General features: G+C 35.0%; 1 protein-coding gene across 1 annotated transcript; it reads right to left on the bottom strand.

Moving 5' to 3' along the window:
* Nucleotides 1–4320: 4320 nt before the first annotated feature.
* On the bottom strand, nucleotides 4321–23495 carry CA3 (carbonic anhydrase 3). The gene is made up of 7 exons (XM_074208713.1): nucleotides 23363–23495; nucleotides 22496–22693; nucleotides 16071–16189; nucleotides 13274–13366; nucleotides 10872–10934; nucleotides 8128–8283; nucleotides 4321–5299 (listed from the first exon to the last, which is right to left on the bottom strand). The coding sequence occupies exons 1-7, from the start codon at nucleotides 23394–23396 to the stop codon at nucleotides 5180–5182; spliced, it is 783 nt and encodes a 260-aa protein (XP_074064814.1). The 5' UTR covers nucleotides 23397–23495; the 3' UTR covers nucleotides 4321–5179.
* Nucleotides 23496–23926: the final 431 nt, after the last annotated feature.

Raw genomic sequence — 23926 nt, forward strand, 5'->3', positions numbered from 1 at the left:
TTTCAGCTTTAACAACTATTAAAACAAAGTATCTAAAGAAATTGAACTTATAATCATATAGTCAAATGATTGTATCACAAATAGTTTAACCAATATTTTAAAAAATAATGGAGCAGAGTCAAATTATAATATTCAAACTTAAAACATTATTAATAATATTTTCATAATCCTATAGTAATGACAGCAAAGGTTATGTACTATTACAAATATATTAAATTTCTTAAAATATTAAATTCATTTTGATCTCATCCTTTTAATTTCTATTTTGTGCATTATTATAAACATATAGCACTGGGTCATAGGATCATAGATAAAGACCTGGGATGGTCTTCCCTTTAAAAATTAGTAAGACCTGGATTGTCAAAGTGATTTACCCAAGGGCACATAATGTCAGGGATAAGATTTGCACTCCCAAGTTCAGCATTCTTTCTAACATGTCATAAATAATTATACATATATTAATGATTTGTACTGAAAAAAATTAACTCATATATGATCAAAAAAATGGTTAGAGTCCAATGAGTTAGATTCAGGTAGATAAGTATTATCTTTGAGTCATCACTTTTGTCCAAATAGAATACTTTCAGGAGAATTCCAACCCAAATTTCTGAGTCAAATCATTTGTAACTATCACCTATCCTGTTGCTCAAGAAGACAAAATATTGAAGCTCCATAGATACAAACTATTTGCTCATTATCTATTTCCATGATACTGTATAATCATAATACCATTAAGGCAACTAGGTAGCATATTTGCATTGGGTTTTGAACTTGACGTCAAGAAGAAACCTGAGTCCAAATGTCATCTCATATACTTACTAGCTGTGTGATCCTGAGCAAGTCATGTAACATCTTCTCTAAACCTCAGTTTCCTCAAATGCAGATGGGAAGTACAGCACCTACCTCTCAGGGTTGAGAGGACTAAGTTAGATTGCTTTGCATACCTTAAAACACTCTCTCTCTCTCTCTCTCTCTCTCTCTCTCTCTCTCTCTCTCTCTGTATATAGCTGATATAGAGATAGAGATAGAGATAGAGATAGAGATAGAGATAGAGATAGAGATATCCTTACTATTGTTGCTATTATTTTTATTCACTTTCTTTGCAGTTTTTGCATATTATTCGTTTTGATCCTAGGAACAACTACTTGAAGTTAGCAGAGATTACCATTTTCGCCTCAAAATTCCATAAGCACAGGGTCTTTATTTTATCTACATTTTTCTCTCCCCCCAAGGCCTAGCATCTAGCACAGAGCTCTAGCATAACTGTGAGAACACTAACTAAGAGAGACAAAGCTTCCCCAAACTCATAGCTGAATGTATTGAGTCAGTCCTAGAACACAGGACTATAGACTTCTAATCTAATATTCTCTGGACTGAATTTAAGTGGGTATGTGCCATTTTGTCTAATCTATCCAAAAGTGTCTTCTTCTAATGTCACTACAATGTTAACATCACCACAAAATAGTATACAAAGGCAGTTGGTATTCCCTAAATATCCTTTAACTTGTTAATCGTTGCCATGACAACTTTTTAAACTTTGAAAATGTAAGCCATAGCTTTAGTGTCTCTGGAAAAGCAAGTAAATTCTCCTGACATTAGATGAGCTGTGATTTGTAGCTCAAATCCACACCCTAATTTAGGAGTCCAGTCAGTTCTTCAACTATTAGGCTCATTGCCTAAACAAAAGCCTAGACCTCCATGGTTTCCATCCTACTATCTGTAACCTTTCCTGCCCTGGTCAGAAGTAAGTCAGTCAACAAATATTTATTAAGCATCCACTATGTGCCCATACAGTGCTCTGTGTCGAAGGTATAAAAGAAAAGGCAAAAGACAATCTCAGCTCCTAAGGAGTTTAATGGAACAGACAACATACAAGAGAAAGACAGAAAAAGTTGGAAATAATCAATTTATGAAAGACACCATTGTAATAGACAGTTAACCTCAGTCCAGAAGACCCTAATTCAAATCCTTCTTGACACATATTGCTTGTGTGACTATGGACAAAACCTTAACCTCCCCATCTCCCCCACCACCACTACCAAGTAACTCTCTAAAATTATAAACTTCAGAGAAGGTTTTAATTTATATTGGTAGAGATATTCCCTATAAATATAAAACTATATCTATTTTAAGACTGATATCAACACCTATGCTTATGCAATAGAATGTATAATTACCCAAATGTTTTTTAAAGTACCCTGCATGTTCATTGCTTCCCCCACAATCAATAATGGGAATTTAAGTATCACAAGAGGAGAATTAGCTTTCCACAAATTAGCACTAATGATGAAAGTTCCACACCTACTAATTTCAAGGGATTTAATTAAGACATCCGATTTCACACTGACCAACCTGGTTTCACTTCACCCAAGTGGAAGGTAATCTATTAAATGACTTAAGCCTCATAGGAATCTATCACCAGATTTAACTTCAGGGCCTCTCAGGACTCTTCTGACCCATTATTATTCTCATTCCCTGGGGCAATGAAACTAATTTTTTCCATTTTAAAAGCAGAGGGTTGACATACCAATTGGTGATGAAAGGGAGACCATTTCAAGGCATGTTATACTATTCTGTGAGGATGTTAAAGTTCTGTTGATAGTATGCCAACACACTTTCACAGGAATAAGATCAATTGACTCAGGCAATTTTACTGAAGCATGCATATTATTGTCGTATTCTGAAAGATAGTCAAATGTCCCATCTGCTATTGCTTTATTCATTTATTCAGGAAATAACTTTTAAGTAGCATTTGTTAAGTGGCTATCACATACAGGTGCTTAGACCCTATGGTGTACAAAACAAAACAGACCCTGCCCTCAAGAAATTTACATTTTATTTGGAAAAAAACATGACTAGAGACAAGTTCAAAATATTAAAAAAGTAAAATAAAGTAATTTGGGGTTAGAGAACAGGTCAGTAGCCATGGGAAGGCTAAGAAACCTTCTTTCTATAGAAATTGAAATAGGAACTTGGCTTTAAAGGGAAATATGGTTCCTCAGACCTGAGATTTGGTGGATTGGGTTTCATGCAAGGAAACAGTCTGCGAAAAGGCAGAGACAGAAGATAATATGTTATATATATTTAACACCATATAGGTCAGTATAACTGGAATATAGAGTATATCAGAGCAAATGTAAATTTAAACTGAAACAAGATTGGGAAGAGCTTTAAATGATAGAATGTGTATTTATCCTACAATCTCTTGGAGTTTTGTGTAATATGGTCAGACCTCTACATAAGGAACATCCACTTGGCAAATACAAATAGGATGTTTTAGAGTTTAAGAGAAGAGATTTAAGAAATGAGGTTCAGTTAGAAGACCATTGAAATAGATGAAGTAAGAAAGAAGGAATTAAGACTCTTCTTGTTGAGGTTTTTTTTGTTTCAGTCACATCCTATTCTTTGTGACCCCATTTGGGATTTTCTTGAAAAAGCTAGTAGAGTAATTTGCCATTTTCTTCTCTGGTTCATTTTTATAGATGAAGAACAGAGGCAAACAGGATTGTCCAGGTTCACACAGCTAGTAAGTGCCTGAGACCAGATTTAAACTTGGGTTTTCGCTACTTGAGGCAATGTGCTCCTAAATTTGTCTTTCCCAACTCTAAATCTATATAGTCTGATGGAATAGTGTCAAAATGCTATACCTACTTTGGAGTTTTTTCAATCTTACCCTAGGGTAACAATGGTAAAGCCAAGGGTTATGCTTCTCATATATAACCTATTCAAGAAGTACTGATTATTTCCATACCATTTTATCACTGCATTCTTTAATTAGCTTTTAAATTACCCTAAAATTACGTAGTTTGAAACAATAAGCTTATGTTTACCAATGCTGATAAATATTCTTTTGTAGTGATATTTTATAAGGCTTATGCTTAAGTATAGTAATGACTTTCAGCATTTAAAAACCTTAATGGAGAAGACAATATCTTACATTTACTTGTCCTCATTTTTATTTTTTATTTATTATTTTAGTCCTCAAACTCCTAAGTGACTGCACAGAGTGGATGCACAGTAAATGCATGTGATTGATTGCTTATTTTCAATTTAGCCTCTAAGTTCCTTGGAGGAAGCATAAGCTTGATTCTGTTTTTTCCACCTTCACATTCTTAGTACCTAGCACAATGTCTACACAGTAGTAACTTAATAAGTATTTGTTAAATTAGAGTCAATTGAATCAAGGGAAAAACCAAATTTAAAAGATTGGGAGTAATCTATGTATCTCAATTATAAAAGAGATTAAGTGAATTTTTTGTCTAGTTTTCCTTATTCTCATTTTGACCATCTGTTTAAAAAAATAGGCAATTGACATCATCATTGTCAATATGAGTTTTTATTTGGGTTGGCACTCAGTGACATTGTTATTCTTCCAGGCACAATCATACAGTCCTGTATGGTGCAATCAGGAGATCAGTGAGTCCAACAGAATCCAGAAGTCTATTATAGTCAGCTGTGATAGGCATGCAAAGATACAGATAGAAGTAAAGTTCCATGACCCTCATGCTGGGCCGAAAGTCTATATAGGAATCATTCACCATTATGAAGAAGAAACAGCATTGCAAATAATCTTGGATTTAAATCAAGTATTTCCATTTCTTTTGATAATTAAGTCTATGTCAATTATAGTAGCTGCTAACATTTTTTTCTCCTTCTGATTTATGTTTCTCTTTTATTTCTTTTAAAACTTTATAACATTGTTCCATTTTGTACCAATTTAATTTAACTGGCATTTTGTGATGATTTGTTCTCCACATGCTGCTGTTTTTACAAGGTAGATTACTCATTACTTCTGTGAAGACTGGAAACTCATAGTATGGAAATAGTAAAACTGAAAACAAAATTAAGGACTGGTAGGAAGTTATTTAACCAGTCATCAATTACAACTTCTCTTTCCTTTCTCCTCTTCCTTAAAACATTTCTAGATGTATTGTTAGACCATTGTTACAGAGAATTAGACGTGAACTTTACTTTCTTTTTTTCATTTTAAGGTTAGAGATTGCAGGTTTTAACTTATCGTTCTTTAGATCATGACAGTGACTTGTGATATTTCTTTGCTCAGTTTTACGTATGGAAAAAGAAAATCTGCTTTGAGTGTAGAGCAGTAATAGGTGCACACTTAACTAAGCTTTGCTTATGGGATTGATTCCCTTGTTTTCCAGCCACTTCAAAGATGGCCCTACTTGAAGGAGGCTCTCACAATTCTGCCCTTCTGAGGCTGAGGAGGGCGCCAATTACCCACCATGGGCACAGGAGGCTCATTTTCAGCACTGAAATACAGGCTTCGCAGCTTGGCCATCTGTAAGAGTCCACACATTCAATGTTAACATGATCTGTAGACCACTTTGCTACATCTCATGAAACAGGTCATCTCATGAAATAGTACATTTCAGCAACACACACACATACACACGCACATGTTTTTCGTTATCTAGTTGGTAATTCAGTTCTCGCTAACTAACCTGTCTTGGTAGGTATATAAAAGAATTTTTAAATGAATGATCAGCTTTTGGCCCAATTCTCTGCTTCACTGTAATATAAGATATCCCTGGACTCTTGCTAAAATACATTTCCCCTTGAATTATCTAGATATTTGTAGCTCTATAAACTTGGAATATGGATTCTAGGGGAGGCACAAAATATATGTAGGTATTGATGGCATTCTTGCTCATTAATGATAATGTGATGATACAATTAATAGTGTAAGTAATGAGACATAGTAATATTAACTACAATTGCATACCAATTTCTCTTTATTTTTAGTTATAATACCTAGCATTTCTATGACACTAAGTTTTACAGAATGTTTTAAAAATATTATTTCATTTTCTCCTAACAACAGCCTGGATGATGGATGCTATTAGAAGTAGTAGTATCCCCATTTTATAGATGAAGAAATTGAAGTAGATTCTAAGTTAAGTGACTCACCCAGCATTGCTGATCTAATATCTGAAGTTAGGTTTGAATTTAGGTGTTCCTAACTTTAGGTCCAGTGTTGGGTCACCTCTGTCACCTAGTTGCCTTTAATTTAAAAACACTTTACACAATTATTTTATTGGGTATTCACAACAATCTGAACACTTTTGTATATTGTTGTTCAATTATTTAATTTGTGACCAATGTGACAAAGACACTGGAGTGATCTGTCATTTCATTCTCCATACCATTTTACAGATGAGAAAATGAGACAAAGTTAAATGACTTGCCCAAGGCCACAATAGTAAGTGCCTAGGGTCATATTTGAATTCAATAAGAAGAGTCTTTTTGACTTCAGGCCCAGTATTCTAAACAATGTGCCTCATAGCTGCTCCTCTTATTTTCAAGAAAAGAAAAAATTTAGGGTCAGATAGACTAAATGAGTTGCCTAAAGTTGCATATATAAAACAAATAAATGATTAAGATAGCATTTGAACCCATTTACTAATTCTAAGCCCAGTAGCCTTTCCACTTTACTTCTATAATCGAAAAATGGCTTCAATTTCACTTTCTTTTGAACAAGAACAAGAAGAAATTTAAATTTTATTACAGTCTACATTTTTTCTTCTTGATTCATTTTTTCTAGGGGTGGGGTTAATAAAGTCTCAATAAACATGGTATAGTAGAATGAGATTGGACCTCTAGTCAGAAAGCTTGGGTTTGAATCATGACTCTACCACTAACTTGTTTGGCCCTAAGCAAGTCAATCAATCAATGAATCAATCAATGAATAAAATTTGATTAAGTATTTACTATGTGCCAGGCACTCTGCAAGTCACTTAATTTCTCAACTCAGATTCCTTCTCTATAAAAATATATTATTTACTTTATGGGATTCTTACATAAATAATGTGTGAAATATTAAATACCACAAAGTTCTATATACATTTCAGCTATTTCCAAATTAGAATGTTGGGAGCCAATGTGTCATAATGGATAGAGAGCTGAACGCAGAGTAAAGAAGATTAGACTGCATATACATATACATATACATGTATATAGATAGATAGATAGATAGATAGATAGATAGATAGATAGATAGATATAGATATAGATATAGATATAGATATATATACAAACTGGTCTGTGACCTGGGCCAAGGACAACTTTGTAGTTTTCCCTAGCCAACTCTCAGACTTGAAGTTGTAGAACAGCTGCCCATATTCATTGTAGAATGAGATTCCTTAACAGTTCCCTAAAGCAATCCCTATCCCCCATGCTGTTCTTCAAGTCTTGTGTTAAAAAATCATCATCATCATATTGTATTTCATGATTGAAAGAACCCTCAGAGGTTATCTCATCTGATTTTAGGATTTCATTCCCATCTTCAACATCCTCAACAAATGTAGGTTGTACAATTTGACCTCCACTTGAGACCCCTCCAATGCTGGAGAGCTCATAACCTCCCCAAACATTTCATTCCACTTATTAACAGCCCTAATTGATAAGACCTAGTTTCCTTGTATGAAAGAAATGTACATTTTTATAACTTTCAGCCTTCATGCTAGCTTTGCCTACTGGAGTACAGCAAAAAATTCCCTTAGATATGAGAACTCTTCATATTCTCTTAATGGCAGCTAACATGCCTATTCTCTGAATGAAATTTGCCCCATTCCTTCTAATGTTCCATATAAATATAATAAATACCCTCAACCCCTTCTGGTTATCTTCCTCTGGACAGAATATTATCTACATTGCTAATGTCCTTCCAAAATGTGATGCCCAGAACTGAGAAGAATGTTCCAGGTGTGATCTGGAGGGAAGAATGCAGGTGGATTCTCATTTGCCTTATTCTGGGTATTAGAATTCTAGCAATTATTAAGTACTTTAAAATAGAAGTGATACTGTTTATTCTCCTGGAAGTCTCTGAATGTGAAAAATAGGGTCTATCTAATATTTTCTACCTATTTCCTGAGCTTAGCAAATTGTAAGCCCTTAATAAATTATTTTCCATTCTCTCTCTCTCTCTCTCTCTCTCTCTCTCTCTCTCTCTCTCTCTCTCTCCATTCAAACAGATTGAAGATGATTAACTGAACCAAAATACTAATTTATTAATCATCTGTCTTTTGTCAAACGCAAATCACCAGCAAATCTTGCTTATAAGCAAGAAATAGCTACCCTTAAAATTTTTCTTAGATTGTTGAAATTTACCTGGTCAGAGCTCACAGTTATTGGTTCCTTCAGAAGAAGCCAGACGATGCACTCTTCACATGGAGGGGTGGTGAAGGAGCCATGGTAAGTCCAATAATCCCGACAAGCAGGAAAAAGACAGGATGGGTCAAAGTGTGTGAAAGGAGCATCTTTGCCCTAAAAGAGATTCAGTGAGACCAATTAGCCATGTGTAAATGCACATCTTTGTATCAAAATGTACACACTCAATCATTATTTAGAATACTTATTTTAAACCATGAACATATTTTCTTCAAAATGTCAAGGAAAGCAAATTTTAATGAGTAGAAGCATTTTCATAAAATCATCACCTGCTATGAATTTATCATTTTTAAAAAAGAAAAGTTATCCTTTTAGAGACAAATATAATTTTAATAACAACTCAGTAATTCAATCAATAAGCATTTACTAAATATCATTTGTGATGGGTAGGGAAAACTACAAGATTTAAATAAGGAACAAACTTTGATCACATAGTCTAGGAAGTGGGAAAGACTTGATAATTTAAAAGATATAATGTTATATCATAAGAATACTTGAAACTGCAGCACAAAGGTTTTTATGAGATCAAAAGGAAACAGCTCAGTGGGTCAGGGGAGATTTCACAGAAATTATATTTCATTTTGGATCCAAAGTCTGGGTAACAATTCAACAAGCACAGAAGACTAGAAAGGATATTCTAGATACAGACTCAGTAAAAATATAGAGCATGAAGAGCAGAGGGGCCTAGTAGGATAGGATCAAAGAATACTGACAAACTATGGAAGTAACTTAATGTCACCAAATTTACTCATCATGAAACAAGGATCCACTGGTGTTTTTTTAAGGAGTAGCTTGACCATATCTACATATGTGCATATACATTTGTGTGTGTGTGTGTGTGTGTGTGTGTGTGTGTGTGTGTGCATGTGTGCATAAAATTCTGGCACAATATGAAAGCTCAATAGAAAAAGAGAGAGTAGAGGCATCAGTAACTGTTAAAAAGCTATTGTGAGGGTGGCTAGGTGGTACAGTGGATAGAGCACCGGCCTTGGAGTCAGGAGTACCTGGGTTTAAATCCGACCTCAGACACTTAAAATTACCTAGCTGTGTGGCCTTGGACAAGCCACTTAACTCCATTTGCCTTGCAAAAAAAAGAAAAGAAAAGAAAAAAAGCTAATGCGATTGCCCAGAAAGAAGAATGGAGTCCTATAATGGCAGTGGAATAGAGATGAGGAAGGAAATCCAAGAAATGTTGTAAAGTCTATAGAACTTAGCAAGGGATTAGATATGTTGAAGTGTAATAGATGGAAAGAAAACCTCAAAGTTTTGAACATAAAAGATAGATAACATAAATGTTGGTTCTACTGTTAAAATAGTGAAATTAGAAAGATCAGATTTAGAGAGAAAGATGATAAGCTTGGTTTTACACATAGTGAATTTGATAGGCCAGCTAGGACATCTAAATGTAGCAGTCTTGTAAATGGTTGGAGATTTGGACCTAGAGCTCAAAATCTAGTTCAAATTTAGAGACAGAGAGTGAAGAGTCATTGGCATAAGAGTGGTGGTTGAAGTCCAGTGACTATTGACTAAAGAGATAATGTAGTTTGAAAGAATATTGGCAGAAAATAACTTTAGGGACACACTTACATTACATTACAGTTGTTTTGCAGTTTTCAGAGAGGTTAAAGGTGACAGAGTGTATAAAATTTCAATGCAACTTTTTTTTGAATAGTGATTACCTTTGAGAGAGTGGTTTGAGTGGAATGGGGGAAGGAGGGGTAGAATACAGTTGCAGAAGTCTAAGAAGAGAATAAATAGAAAGGAAATGGAAATAGCAGTAGAAGTAAATTTTTCAAGTAGTTTGGCAATAAAAGTGAGCAAAGAATATGAGAGTAGATGAATGGAGTAGAAAAGCCAAAGGAAGGATTAGTAGTAGTGGTAGTAGTAATAGTGGTCATAGTGATAATACAGTGGTAGTGTAGTGGTAGTGATAGTGGAAATTATGTAGTAGTGGTAGTAGAGTGAAAGTAGGAGGAGGAGGAGGAGGAGTGGGAGGAGTGGGAGTAGTGGGAGTAGTGGGAGTAGTGGAAGTAGGAGTAGTTGTTGTGTAGTATATCTGAACAAATTCAATATAGTTCTTTGGCTACATTCTTTAAACTGAAAGGGAGGGACATTTGGGGAGCATGTTTATAGTCAGATAATTATGATTCCATGGTTACAAAAATATTTCTTAAAATTAAGTTTGGACATTAAGACCCACTTCTTATAATAAATTACATAGATATATTCCCAACCAAAATATTTATTTAATTTCCTTGATAGCCCAGATCGTAGGAAGCAGAAAATCTATACACTAAAACATTTGTATTATTTCATATAAGAATGCATTTAGTGTAAGATTTCTAATGAAAAATAAACATTATTCCATTTATATTTGATATTTAATCTAAGATAAAATTATTTATGAAAATATTCTAAAATAGAATTTAAAATTAACTTTTAAAATTAAAAATGACCAGTTGTCAAGTTTATAATATTTAAACTCCTTATTCTTGTTTTTTTAATCCTCAATATGTGTATAGTACTATGCCTGGTGTAGAGGCATTAGTTAATAGATATTGATTGAAGATATGTATTCTTGACATTTCTCTCAGACAAAGAAATAGACTTGAAGGGACTTTGAAAATGCATTTTTAAAATTGGAAATCTACATTATATTTAAAGGAGAGAAGATTTTTTTTTACCTTAGTCTTAATTTTGTCCAATGCATCAAGAAGGATCTGAAATTCCCCTTTCTCACGTCCTATCTGTAATGCAGAGGGAAAAAATCAATAGTTATGAAATTTGATTGTTTGCAAAAGCTGAATCTGACAAAACTTCTTTTTTTTAGAATTAAAATGTAACTCGTCTCCCTTCAACCATGATTTTGAATTATATGGTTTTCTTGATCTAAATTTGAATTTCAAGTCTTTGAAAATGCAACAGGCACAAAATTATAGGCCTTTTTGCTTTGGGCTTCTGCTCAAATCTGTTCCATGGCTTTATTGGTGACGTGGAGTGCTATGGTCAGGTTATATCCATGCTACCCATTTACATTTATTTCTATCTTTCTCAAGAACCTCTCTAGGGCGGCTAGGTGGCGCAGTGGATAAAGCACCGGCCTTGGAGTCAGGAGTACCTGGGTTCAAATCCGATCTCAGACACTTAATAATTACCTAGCTGTGTGGCCTTGGGCAAGCCACTTAACCTCATTTGCCTTGCAAAAAAAAAAAACCTAAAAAATAAAAGAACCTCTCTAAATGATAATTGAACAAATATGGTGACTACCAAGCAGCTGTCCTTTATTTGACAATTTCCCAGAAACATTCAGTCAAAATTATTGTGAACATGTTAACAACTTTACTGTAATGATATATCTACAAGGGCATTTGTAGTAAATGGCTATATAGTGTTTTGAGATCTACAAAGCATTTTAAGAACATTGTTTCATTTTAATCTGCATACTAACTCTGGTGTGGGTGTTATAGGAATGGTCATCTACATTTTGTATTTGAGATTACTGAGCTCAGACAAGTTTTTATCTAGGGTCACTGAGACAGTATGTAATAAAAAAATAGGATTTGAACCTAGGTTGCTCCAAACTTAAAAGTCTGGCACTTGTTCTACTATACAACCTGAGCTATCATGACTACCAAATTCTATTGAAAGCTCTTATAATTTATTATAAAGTATTCTTATAACAAGAAAATCTGTGATATAGCAGATAGGTTTGAAGTTTTGGTGGACTGGAGCCCTCTCAAACCAAGTTGGGAAAGCTAATGGTGAAATCTGCAGTTTGAACATTTATAGTTAGATGTCCCAAACAAGGGCTAGAAAGTGTTGTAGAGAAAATGTTAATAGAGATTAAACTCAAAAGTGTTTCTAGGGTATATCCCACCCATTCTCTAGTGACCCTATTATTAAATATCCACCAACACATCTCTGCCTTTATATCCAGGTCAACTGCATTCAGATGCCAATTCTGCTATCTGACTCTTTAATCTGGGCAAATTCTCTTAGTCTGTGGCTGAGGCAATTTGTAACACTACATCCTAGTGAAGGCCTAGTGTTGAGAGGAGGAGGGGGAGAGTTTTCTTATTAGGACATTCCAACACTAAAGAAATCATAGATTGTTCACATTTTCATGTCCTCCTGAAAAAAAAAATTTCTTAAAATTTATGCCTAACCAATTTAGTACATATCCTGTTTCAGAGCTAATGCTTCCTGGCCTACAGCCTCTTCCTGATAAACATGTGCTTCATCCTCTCATTGACAGACTTTACAAAATAGTAACAAAGCAGCTCCTTAATAATGTAATAGTTTTGCCCTTCTGTGTCTAGCATTAAAAATTATCTACTGAATTTATAGCACAGCACAAATTTGGTCATTCAAGAAGAAAAAAAAAGAAGCAAGATTTTCACCTCTGGTTTAAACTCTGGATTGTGTTACTACTACATTCATGTGAGAATGACACTTAAGTACTCATTAAACCAGGGTTGGCTCAACAACACAAGCATTCCGGGTAGTTATCTTGGCATAGCCTAATATGCATGGTGGCTAGTCTGGGCTGAGTGAATCTCAAGCCAGAGATTAGAGATCAAAGTGTTGATCTTTCAGTTTTCAGGGAAACTAATGGAGTAACAAGAAGGTCCAATGAGTAAATATCCCTAATGTTTCTGAATGTCAACAATTATACACCACACTCACATACTAATGTCTTATAACTGAGAAGTGTATGAGAGACTAGGGTGTACCCTGGCACAGGCAAGTCTTTGTGGGCAGAAAATAACAAAACAAAACAAAACAAAACACTTCTTGGTCTGACCTTGGTTGACAACTTAAATCCATAGTTTAATTTGATCACGGTTTTATATACTGCCCTCTGTTTCTATTCTTCTTTGTAGATGGAACTGACCCTGATTTGATGTTTAGAATGACAAGTATTTTTTTTAATTTAAGAAATAACTTGATATGTGGGATGAATACTGAACTGAAGCAGGATGAAGGACTGTGAGAGTTCCTTTTTCCTTCTTGGCAATAAGAAAGGGCAAAGGCAATTCATTGATAAGACATTTAAAGAAAACAGTATGGTTATTATTTATCAGACCTTCAGAAAAATGCCAACAACAGCAATTCCATCATGTTGCTTCAAAGCTTCTCCAAAAGTGCCATATTTGGGGTTCCAGTGAACCAGGTGAAGCTGAAACAACACAATAAAAAATATGCAGTAAATAAGCAAGAATACAAATGTACAGCAACCAAATGCATTACTACTCCACTACATTCACAGAGCAATGGACCCTTTAAGCCAAGAAATATTTCCTTATATTTGTGACCATGGGGAAGTTCCTTAACTTTTTGGACCTCTAAACTCCTCATCTACAAAATGAGGATACCCAACTAGATTGTCTCTAAGGTTCCTTCCAACTCTAAATCATTGAATTGTGAATACTGTCAAGTATTTTTCCTTTCTCCCTCATCTAAGAATGAATGGTATATTGGGAGGAGAAGATGAAGATTTTCAAGATAATTAAAATTACTTAAAATTTTGACAAAGATTTGAAATTAATAATTTTATATTTCTAATTACACAATGGCAAGTAGAAATGACATTTCCTGGAGAAACCATATCCCAAAGACACAGTTCATGTGATGGATTAATTGGTTTGAAATTATTTCTCTCATCGACTTGGAAAAGTACATCTAAGACTATGAAATCAAATGATAAAAGAAGTAGAAGTGGAAAATGAAGGAAAAAATTCTTTTGCTTTTCAGTTATGACAATTTTCAGCCTAAAAGAATTCAGTAATTATAGTTTTGAGGAAAAAGATGAGAGGTACCAAAACAATTAAATTCATAGATATTTTAAACTTGAATACTAGATTCAAAATGTCAAAAGCTTCCTATTAAATTTATATATATATATGTATATATATACATATATATATATATATATAAAATGAGAAGAGTGCATGCTATCCTACAATAGTAAAATTTTTCATTAATATAAAAACTTTTCTTGTTTGGTAGGAGTGCCTTACCTTATATCAATTATGAGCATAATCACACAACAATATTTTATGGGCAGAAAAAGATAAAATTGCATAGTATGTCCAAATCTGAAGTCAATAAACTGGCTTGAGGCACAATATACTCATGTGATTTTCATGTATTTGTTGAAGAAAATATTGAAAGGAAAACAAACCAGCAAACCTTTGTTTGATTTCCTACATTTTTACATGGCCTTAACCAAAGTTTGAGCTAATCTTATCTTTTCCTGTAATAGAATAGAATTTACTCCAAATCTTTTAACCTGGAGTTAGATTCTCCTAGACTTTGTCTTGGCTTTGAGACTTCTGCCAGCTTTACTAGGTATTATGATCTCTTTAGCATTTTTTTTTTGCTTAATCTTCCCTAGAAAGAGTTTTCTTATTCACTAGTAATAAATACGACTTCTTACCACCTACCTTACATGCTTTCTCTATGTCCTAACTTATAGAAACTGCATTTAAAATCCATAGAACTACTGAAAGAGAAAAATCACAGAAATTTTGGTTGCATTTACATCAGCAACATGTCACTTATTTGTCACTTATTTCTCAAGTCTTAAAATATTTCTTTCTAACTGCCCTAATCAATAAATTAGTTGGGTATACTGGAATAAAATATTCATTAAATTACCTCCATAGCAAACCATACTCTCCCTTGCTCTCATACTTTTTCTCTCTCTAGTTTTAAAGGAACTATTACTTTTTCAGTTATAAACACAAATTATATCACAAAATGCTTTTTATAAAAATATTTATATTAGTTTATAAAAAGAAAAAATGGCTTCACTATAGGCATTCTTTTTTTTTCTTTTAAGATTTTCTCCCTTTTGTCAAATCTTTCTGCCTTTCCCTTCAGTATATCAAACACCCACCTACATGTTAGTAGGTTTTCCCTCTCTAAATAGTAACCTACTCTTAATCAATATCTTCATCTTCTCTTAATTAAAATTTACTTGATGGACTAAGTTGTCTTGCTTCTAAGAATGATTTGCTAGTTCCTTTTCCAGCCAATTTTATAGATGAGGAAACTGAGGCAAACAAGATTAATTGACTGGCAAGTGTCACTTAGCTCATAAGTGTTTAAGACCAGATTTGAAATCAGACCTTACTGACTCCAGGGTAGGCACTCTATCAACTGTGCCTCCTAATCACTTGAAGTAAAGAACCTCAGTTTCTTCATGTATAAAATGAAGAGATGTCTAAGGTTCCTTTCAGTCTTAGATTTGGAGATCTGGATTCTAGGCCTAACTTTGCCAGTATTTAGCATTTCATATGTGGTATATACCTAAATCTCTATCCTCAAGGAATTCACATTCTAATTCTAATAGGATAGTTGGGGTTTCAGGTAACTAAATAGCACCACAGCACAGAGCAGAGGGCCTAGAGTAAAGAAGACTCATATTGCTGAGTTCAAACCTGGTGTACATACTCCCTAGCTGTGTGACCCTAGGCCAATCACTAAACCTAGTTTGCCCTACTTTTCTCACCTATAAAATGAGCTGGAGAAGATAATGGCAAAATACTCCAGTATCTCTGCCAAGAAAACCCTAAATGGGATCATGAAGAGTTGGACATGACTGAGAAGACTGAACAACAACAATTTGGAGATAAGGAACTTCAGGCCTTTGCTTCCCTTTTTTTTTTTAACATATTAAAGGAGTTGATGATTTCCCACCTCTAAAATTCTATTCTATTTGAGCACATAAATTCCCAGAATCCACCAAATCACACAAGCTTGATCTATGTGTAAGTATAACCTTGGCTTGCACCCATCTTTCTGCAAAGAGGAGGAAAAATGAAAATATTTAATGTTTCTGTGCACACATCTGTGAGGGGCTCAAAGGCAGTTCCTACCTCAGCAGCATATTTCACTCCATCCACGGTATGCTCTGAGCCGTGATCATCAGAGGAGCCCCAGTGAAGGTGAAACTGGCGCAGTCGATAGGGTCCACTGAGTGGCCCCCCTCTCAGCACTGCAAGGATAACTTTGGGTTAATAATGAATTCACTTAGCTTCACAAGCCGCCTACTAAACAAATATTTCTGCATTTTTAGGAGACCAGATTCAGAAACAGAGCCCAGTAGGCTCCAGATTCCTGTGACTACAAAACCCCAAAGTCTAGCCAAAATGCATGGTGTGGTTTCTACTGAAAGATGTCTTATTTTCTTTCCTAAATTGCAGCCCTGCATAGTATTTATGAGGTGTTGCTTTTCCTCCTCTTCTATCCTCTCCTCTAGCAGCACTTAATTTTTTTTTTGGTTGGGTTTTTTTTTAGTGTTTGTGTGTGGGGGTGTGTGTGTGTGTGTGTGTGTGTGTGTGTGTGTGTGTGTGTAGGGAAAAGTCAGTCTCTCATCTGCTAGTCCAATGCTCAGAGGCACTAATCTATTTTCCTAACCATATCTTTCAAAGCCCTCTCTATATCTTGCCAAGGACTTGATTGATGGGCATCATCCACAGTGCCACGGAATGCTAGAGACCCTTTTGATACCTCACATAGACTCTGAAATATTTTCCTCTAAGAGTCCTAAGACATCACAGCTTGTTTACTGGTGAAGAGTATATGAGTTATGTAAGTCAGTTGGAAAAAATACTATCCACAGCAGCCTTTCAGAGCTACAAAATTACACATGAGAACATGAATCAACAAGCATTGCTTAGGCACCTTTATGCCAGACATTGTCTTGGATACTAAGAAAAAAGACAAAACATGAAACAGTCCCTGCCCTTGAGGAACTCCTAATCCATCTAAGTGAGAAATATTGTACATTTGTAGGTATTGTATATAGATAGATAGATACATACATATATACATACATATAAGAGATGTAATTCTAAAATAAACTAATTTTGCAATCCATGTTTAGAAAGATTACTTCTAGTCACACCTCCTGTGTACACAGCCACATACCCAGATGGATAGATGAAAAACTTGGCTTGTCTTTTGTAAATAGGATAATTTTAACTCTTATTTAATTTCAAAATATTGATACTTTCCTCTGTATAATTTATTCCAAAAGTCATTTTTCTTGGGGAAAGGATTCCATTACAAATATAAAAAAATTTAATCCTTCTTGTGCTAAGAAATTCCAAGACATTATTTAATGTATGTCCTCATGATCGTGAGGGGGAAAAAAATGCTGTAAAAGCTGCTATAGAATACTAAGTGAAAAGAAAAAGTTAGTGCTTTAACCATAAAATGTACTAAGTCATTGTCTATAGGATAAAATACAAACTAATGAGCCTAGCATTCCAATCCTTCACAATCTGGCTCTCACCTATCTCTCTTTATTCCACCTTACTCTCATTTACTCTATATTTAAGCCAAACTGAACAGCTTCATTCCTCGATTTTGTTTTGCTCACTCCCACCTCTGGGCTTTTGTACATGGTCCATCCCTATGTCTGAACTTTCTTCCCATGTTGAAATCCCTCCCTTTAAGGTGAAGCATTAGCTTGAAGCTTTCTTTCACCTGTTTTGTCCTTCATCTATGATTCCTCCCTCTCAGGTCTTTCACACCACCATAATTTACATTATAGCATTTTTCATACACAAATTTTACTCCTACTAAACTGTTCTCTCCTTGAGAGTAAAGAAATAATAAGTTTCATCTTTGAATCTTTAGGGTTCAGTGGAATACTAAAAGTTTATAAATGTTTATTTAATCCATCTGAGTCAGTAATCTGCATAGTCCTGCTTAGAGATTAAAATATGCTCAGCTCTATTACAGAGTGACAAGATAAGGTGAGGAAATGGATCTGTGGTTTCATTGATAAAAGGAATTCTGGATGAGGATTCTCCTTCTATCAATGCAGGTCCTCATTTCTGTAAATTTGAGTCTTAGCAAGTAATCTAGTGGATTGAAAAGTTCGGTGACTTGCTTGGGGTAGAATGGGTCAGAAGTAGAGTTTGGACCAAATTCCTTCCAACTCTTAGACCAGCTATCTTTCCACTGCACCACATTGCCTCTTAATTGAAGTGGATCATTGAAAAATTGATTTCATCAGTTCTAAACAATGAACCAAAAACTGAACCACAAGTAGGTTATTGCAATTGTCTTAACTATTCAGTAAGAATATCAATTGGTCAACACAATTTAACCTCAGATGTTATGAGTTCAGGAAAATGGATTCAATCATAATAGATGTTGGTTTGGCATGTGAATACTGTCTCAGCAAAGAATATATAGTCAGGACACTAAGATAATAATAGATAGTAATGGATTTCTGATGAGAATCAAATGAGAGTGCATTATGTTAATGGCCTGCACTAAGGAGATAAAGCTATAGATTAATATTTGGATTTCATACTGCATTTTCCTAAGGCTTGAAAAACTTATCCATGTGAACTTAGAGACTCTGATGAGCAAATATTAAGGAGGTATAAAGTACCATCTGTTGAAATGCAGGGTGTTGAAAATCCATCATTAACATTTTTCCAAAACATCAGTATAGTGGAAGACAAGGACAAATCCTATCAAAATATAACTTTGCTCTTTCTTGGCATTGATCTAATATGAAGGAACAATAGGGTGTGGCACTTCCCATCTATAGCATATCTGCTTCACAAGAACATCTCCTTTAAGAACATTATGATCTACAAAGTCATTTTTTTTAAATGTCCATCACAAATTTCTTTGTAACATTTCTTTGAAATAACTAGTACAGTACTGTTGATGATGGAAAATAAGACACATTAAGTAAACTGTTGGAGCAGAGTTTTAGAGCATGTAGCTGATATCATAGGTGAACATTTGTAATGAGTACTGGACAAAATTAGAGTACTAGTCTATTTGGAAAAAAAGCAAGAAGAAAACAAATGGGCATAGTTTGAAGCTTTATATAAATGGAGCAAGCACAAAGGTGCTATTAGGAATATGTTTTTAAAAGCATATTTTGAAATCTATATTACTGGAAAACTAGGAGCTGACTTTTCCCTTTGGAAGTAAAAAGCAGAAAGTAACGAGAAAATGGGGACTAAGATTAGAAAATAGGCCAAATATTTTATTCAAATCCAGGAAAATAGAGTTGGGGATCTACGAAATATCTGATATGTGTTGGGAATACATTCCTCTATGGTCCTTTTCTTTCCCTTAATATGATGAGGCAAAAATTTAAAAAGAGAGCAAGATTTGGAGCCAAGGGGTATGAGTTCAAATTCTGACTCTGCTTTCTGAGTGACAACGAGCAGGCCATTTTAATTTTTAGACTTCAGTTTCTCACCCATAAAAGGAAACTGATGTTCTCTGCAATGTTTTCAGGTTCATCTTGTATATGAAACTGCCTTATTGTCCCCAGTTACCTTAATTCTCTTCTTCTCTTACCCTCTACAGAGAAGTCAAAATTATATTCTTAGAATTGCACGTGTGGAACATGTGGCCAAGTATCATCACATGAAGAAATTATAGCCAGTAACTCCTGACAAAGACTAAAACACATTCATTAAAATTGTTTTCATTTTAAGGGAGGTGTTCTTTCCAAATATTTTTCAGCCATATTTAGACATGTTGTCTTCGAGACATTACTTAATCATTGTCAGGCCAAATTTATGGTATTGTTGTTGTGTCAATCAGGATTAACTTGCTTTTGACAAAATTTGGAAGTGGGAAAAATTGTCTTTGCAACCTCCAGCCTCTTCTTTCTACATCCTTTCTCCTTTTCCATTGTGTGATCCCTCTAACCTCTAATCCTACAAACTATACACTTTCAGGTACCCTGTACACTCCTTTCTCTCTCCCTCTGACTTATTCTTTATCAAACTAGTTCTCAAAAAAAAAAGCATTTTTAAACCAGTTGAACTTATGAATTAAAGTTAATTTGCTAACTCTCTCAGGAGTATTTGTTTATTCATCCTTGTTTCTAATTATGGAATAAAGTGCTTTGTCTTCCATTAAAAAAATTTTGGTATCAGGGAAATGGTGAAGAATATTGGGGGGGATGGTATTGGTACATTATGAGACTTCCCCTAAAAACTAGTTGCAGACTTAGTGGATAATGCCACCCTTAACCACATTCACCACCTTTTGCTCATGAAAATGGATTCCTGAGGTAATGAATCCAAACTAAATATTTCCCCCTCTGATTTCTTTAAAATATTAATTTAACATTCATAAAAAATCAGGGCCTAGCACAATGAGTAAAGTCAAAATAAAAGAGAAGGAGGTTGGGTCTTTAATCAAGATGCTTCCAGTTATCCTCCCTCTTAGACTTCTGCAAACATTTTCATTCAAGTCTAATTTGGATTCTGCTTGAGTAAACAAGAAGAAATTCAAGGTTCAGGAAGTTTCTAAATAAATTCATTCAATACAGTTAACTAACTTGGGTAATTCACACCTCAAAACTTACTTATTAGTTTTAGCCTAGGTCTGAATGATCTGATTAACTACCAAAGCCTGGCAGGTTGTTTCATGTAATCAAGAGTTAAGAGGAATCTTAAAGTGTCCTCCATTCTTAGTCCCCTCTTTTTACTGAAGAGTAAACTGAGGCCCTAGATAACAGAGTGTATAGAATGCCAAGCCTGGAGTCAGGATGACCTGAGTTCAGATCAACTCAGATACTTTGTAGCTGTATATCCCTAAACAAATCAATAAATCCTGTTTGCCTCATTTTCTTCATTTGTAAAATAATCAGGAGAAGAAAATGGCAAACTAGTATTTTTTACCAAGAAAACCCCAAAATGAGGCTATGAAGTATCAGATATAACTGAAAAAATGACTGAACAACAACAACCTGAGGCCAAGAGAACTCTAGAGACTTTCCAAAACTCATACAGGTAGTAAATGGCAGAGCCAGGATTCCCCTTCAGATACTCTGTCTCCAAATCCTTTCCCTCCTGCTGCACCAAACACAGTACCACTATGTTTATTTGAAGATCATCTTTTACCAGGGAAATTAAATGAAGGAAGATTAAAATAAAAATTGGTATAAAATGAGGAATGACCATTCAGAGGTGATTAAGAAAGTATTTCACAAACATGAAAGCTACACTAGGTTGAACAAAATAATTCTGTTTATATAATTGACCAGAGTAGCCCAAATTCCTTAACTTACCTGCTGTGATCTGGTTTTTCTATATAAGTACTCAGCAGAATATTAAGGAGGATATCTTGATTGTGTGGAAATATTGATCCAGCATGTACAACATAAAGAAATACTTTCAAATGGATTAATTTTTATAAAAAATGCAATTTAAAAAATAAAAAATGGATTAAAAGGAAATTTTTTAAATTCTAACAGTCTCTACATATAACATGGAACACAAAAATTGTACCTCTCACTCTCTATTACATTATTAGTATTACTAGATTATTATTATTATCAGATTCTCTGAGAATCTTTGTGTTTATTAGCTATAAAATTATAAGTAAGCTTTTATTACAGCTAGGCATTCAATCTGGTGTTTGGCATGCTTTTAGAAATTGTGTTGCATCAGGTAATAGATGTGGTGGTGATATGATTTTCACTAACATTACAGATAGCAAATCTAAATCTTTCTCCCAATCTTCTTATAATTCAGTGATTGGCCTAAAGATGTAGGAAAATTGGGAGGGGGGGCTTTTGATGGAAGATTTTCTGATTTCTCATAAAGGATTTTATTGAAGTAGAAATTTCATGAGAAACTCAATGCTCATTCCAGCAATTAATCAATTCAAGTATTTTAAGCACCTATTAAGTATGAGGAATTAGTTTTCATAAGTGCTGAAGTAAAACAAAAAAATTGTGTTGGAAGTGATGAATTTCATAGCACAGAGCTGGGACATGATAGTGGCTTAATAAATGTTTCCTGACTGATGAAGAAAGCAAGTCTGGAATCAAACAATAAGAAGATTATTTAGGGTCTCTTGACATGCTTCCATGAAACAAGAGGAAGAAATCTCCTATTTTGTCTCCTTTTAGGATTCTTAGCACAAGCTACTAACCAGATTTACTGCCAACATTTAGAAGTGGCAAAGCAGAGCTGTTGCAGGGAGGGACATCATGGCAACAGTCCAACAGTACTGGGAGAAGATCCAAGTGGACACTATGCATGTTTGTTTTGCCTTAGCCAAGCACCCTTTTAGATATAAGGACACATCTCACAGCACTGTCTGAACTTGGAGAGCAAGACAGTTTTACTTCATTGCATAAATGTTTCCTTGAATCTAGAGGTGAGTTGCTTCTTTTCATCATTAGATCTACTATGTAACAAAGTCCCTTCAGCTCAGTTTCTTTCAACTTACACTGAAAATATACAGATTTACCTATTGAGAATGGATGCAAAAGCTTTCAAGAACTTAGACTTACTTGATCTATCATAGGTGTCATCAAACACAACTCTGCAGGTTTTTCCATTGTTCAAAATGGTTTTTGCAGAACCTGGGTCATAAGAGGCAGACCAAGGCTGCAGAGAAGGATCATGCTTGATGTCTTTGGTATGAAGTTCAATAGGGGACTGATTGTCACCCTTAGCAATTGGGTACATTTCATGCCAATGATCAGGTCCTAGGGGAAAGAAAAAGTCAGAAAAGTTAGTCACTGGCAATTCTCTAATGCCACTAGTTTGTAGTAGGTGAACTAAAAAAAAAAACTCATAATGGGAGAACTACATGTTTTAAAAGTGGTCCTCCAGTAGAGTTTGCTGAGAAGAAATCTCATTCCACCTATTCTGTCTCAGGGATAGTATGGAAGGCATAAGTTAAAATTAAATTTCTATGTAATTTTAGCAAAGTGACTTAAAGAGTGGAGGATGTTTTCTGGTAAAGACTAATAAATAGATGCAAAAAATGTTTCACATTTGGATAATACCCTTACAGTTTTCAAGAAGGATTCCCATAAATTGTCTCGATTAAATTTCACAACAACCCTGAGCAACATAAGTATATTTTATAGACCAGACATTTAAGCCTTCTAGACATCAACTTCTTCAAGGGTGATAAAATCAGTAAGTGGAAGAGAGGAAGAACCCATTTGTGCTAATTCCCATCTAAGACTAACTGACTGCTGACCAGTAATCATAAAGACTTGCAAAACTAAAATCTCAGCAATATGGAAAAGAAGATAGGAGGTACTCCCAAATTCTGTCGAAAGCTGACTTCCTTCCGAAGGAATGAACTTGAAAAATATGAGATCTTTCTGGTCCCATCGGACAAGACAGCTTATGCCTTCACTCACCATTGTGGCTGGCGTAGCCCCACTCCTTGGCCATGGTCTTCTTTCTCAGGACTTGCTGCCTCCTAGTCTCTTCTGCAGATTGTCCTTCTGTGTCCGTCTAAGCCAGGGACTTTTATAAGTGCCCGCCAATACCATGTCCCTATTAGACCAAGGAGGGAGGGTGGAGCAGGGGGCTGGATGATAAGGACCTGACTCCTGTTTAGGAGTGAAAGAGGAGGGATGGGAGGGCAGAACTTCTGACACTTTGACTGATAGCATGGGGGGTGGGGGAAAGGCATTGACTTCAGCTCTAACCTCTGCCCCCCACGTCCACCTCCACCTCCACCCTCTTGCTCCCTCTGCCTTGGCCCTGCAGCTGGCTCTGGGCAGCTGGGGGAAAATATAGAATTCCTAAAGCCACGCACCCTTTCTAGCAACTTCTGCAAAAAGTTGGGCGGTGGGGAGCTAACTGGAAGCTCGGACATTAAGTCTTTATAATTCTTTTTTTCCTCTGTATTCCTTCCCTTACCCTCTCCCCCTCCACCCCCATATTTATTATCATTATTGAGAAGATGAAGGTTTAGG

Source organism: Macrotis lagotis, chromosome X, assembly GCF_037893015.1.
Source record: "Macrotis lagotis isolate mMagLag1 chromosome X, bilby.v1.9.chrom.fasta, whole genome shotgun sequence".
NCBI lineage: Eukaryota > Metazoa > Chordata > Mammalia > Peramelemorphia > Peramelidae > Macrotis > Macrotis lagotis.

Bases quoted from the DNA above. Each gene is read 5' to 3' on its own strand.
- CA3 (XM_074208713.1), bottom strand. From the start codon at position 23,396: ATGGCCAAGGAGTGGGGCTACGCCAGCCACAATG. The intron at 22,694-23,362 runs GTGAGTGAAGGC...TCTTTCCCCTAG, and splicing joins GGGCTACGCCAGCCACAATG to GACCTGATCATTGGCATGAA. The intron at 8,284-10,871 runs GTAAAAAAAAAT...AATCTCTTTTAG, and splicing joins TGGACAAAATTAAGACTAAG to GGCAAAGATGCTCCTTTCAC.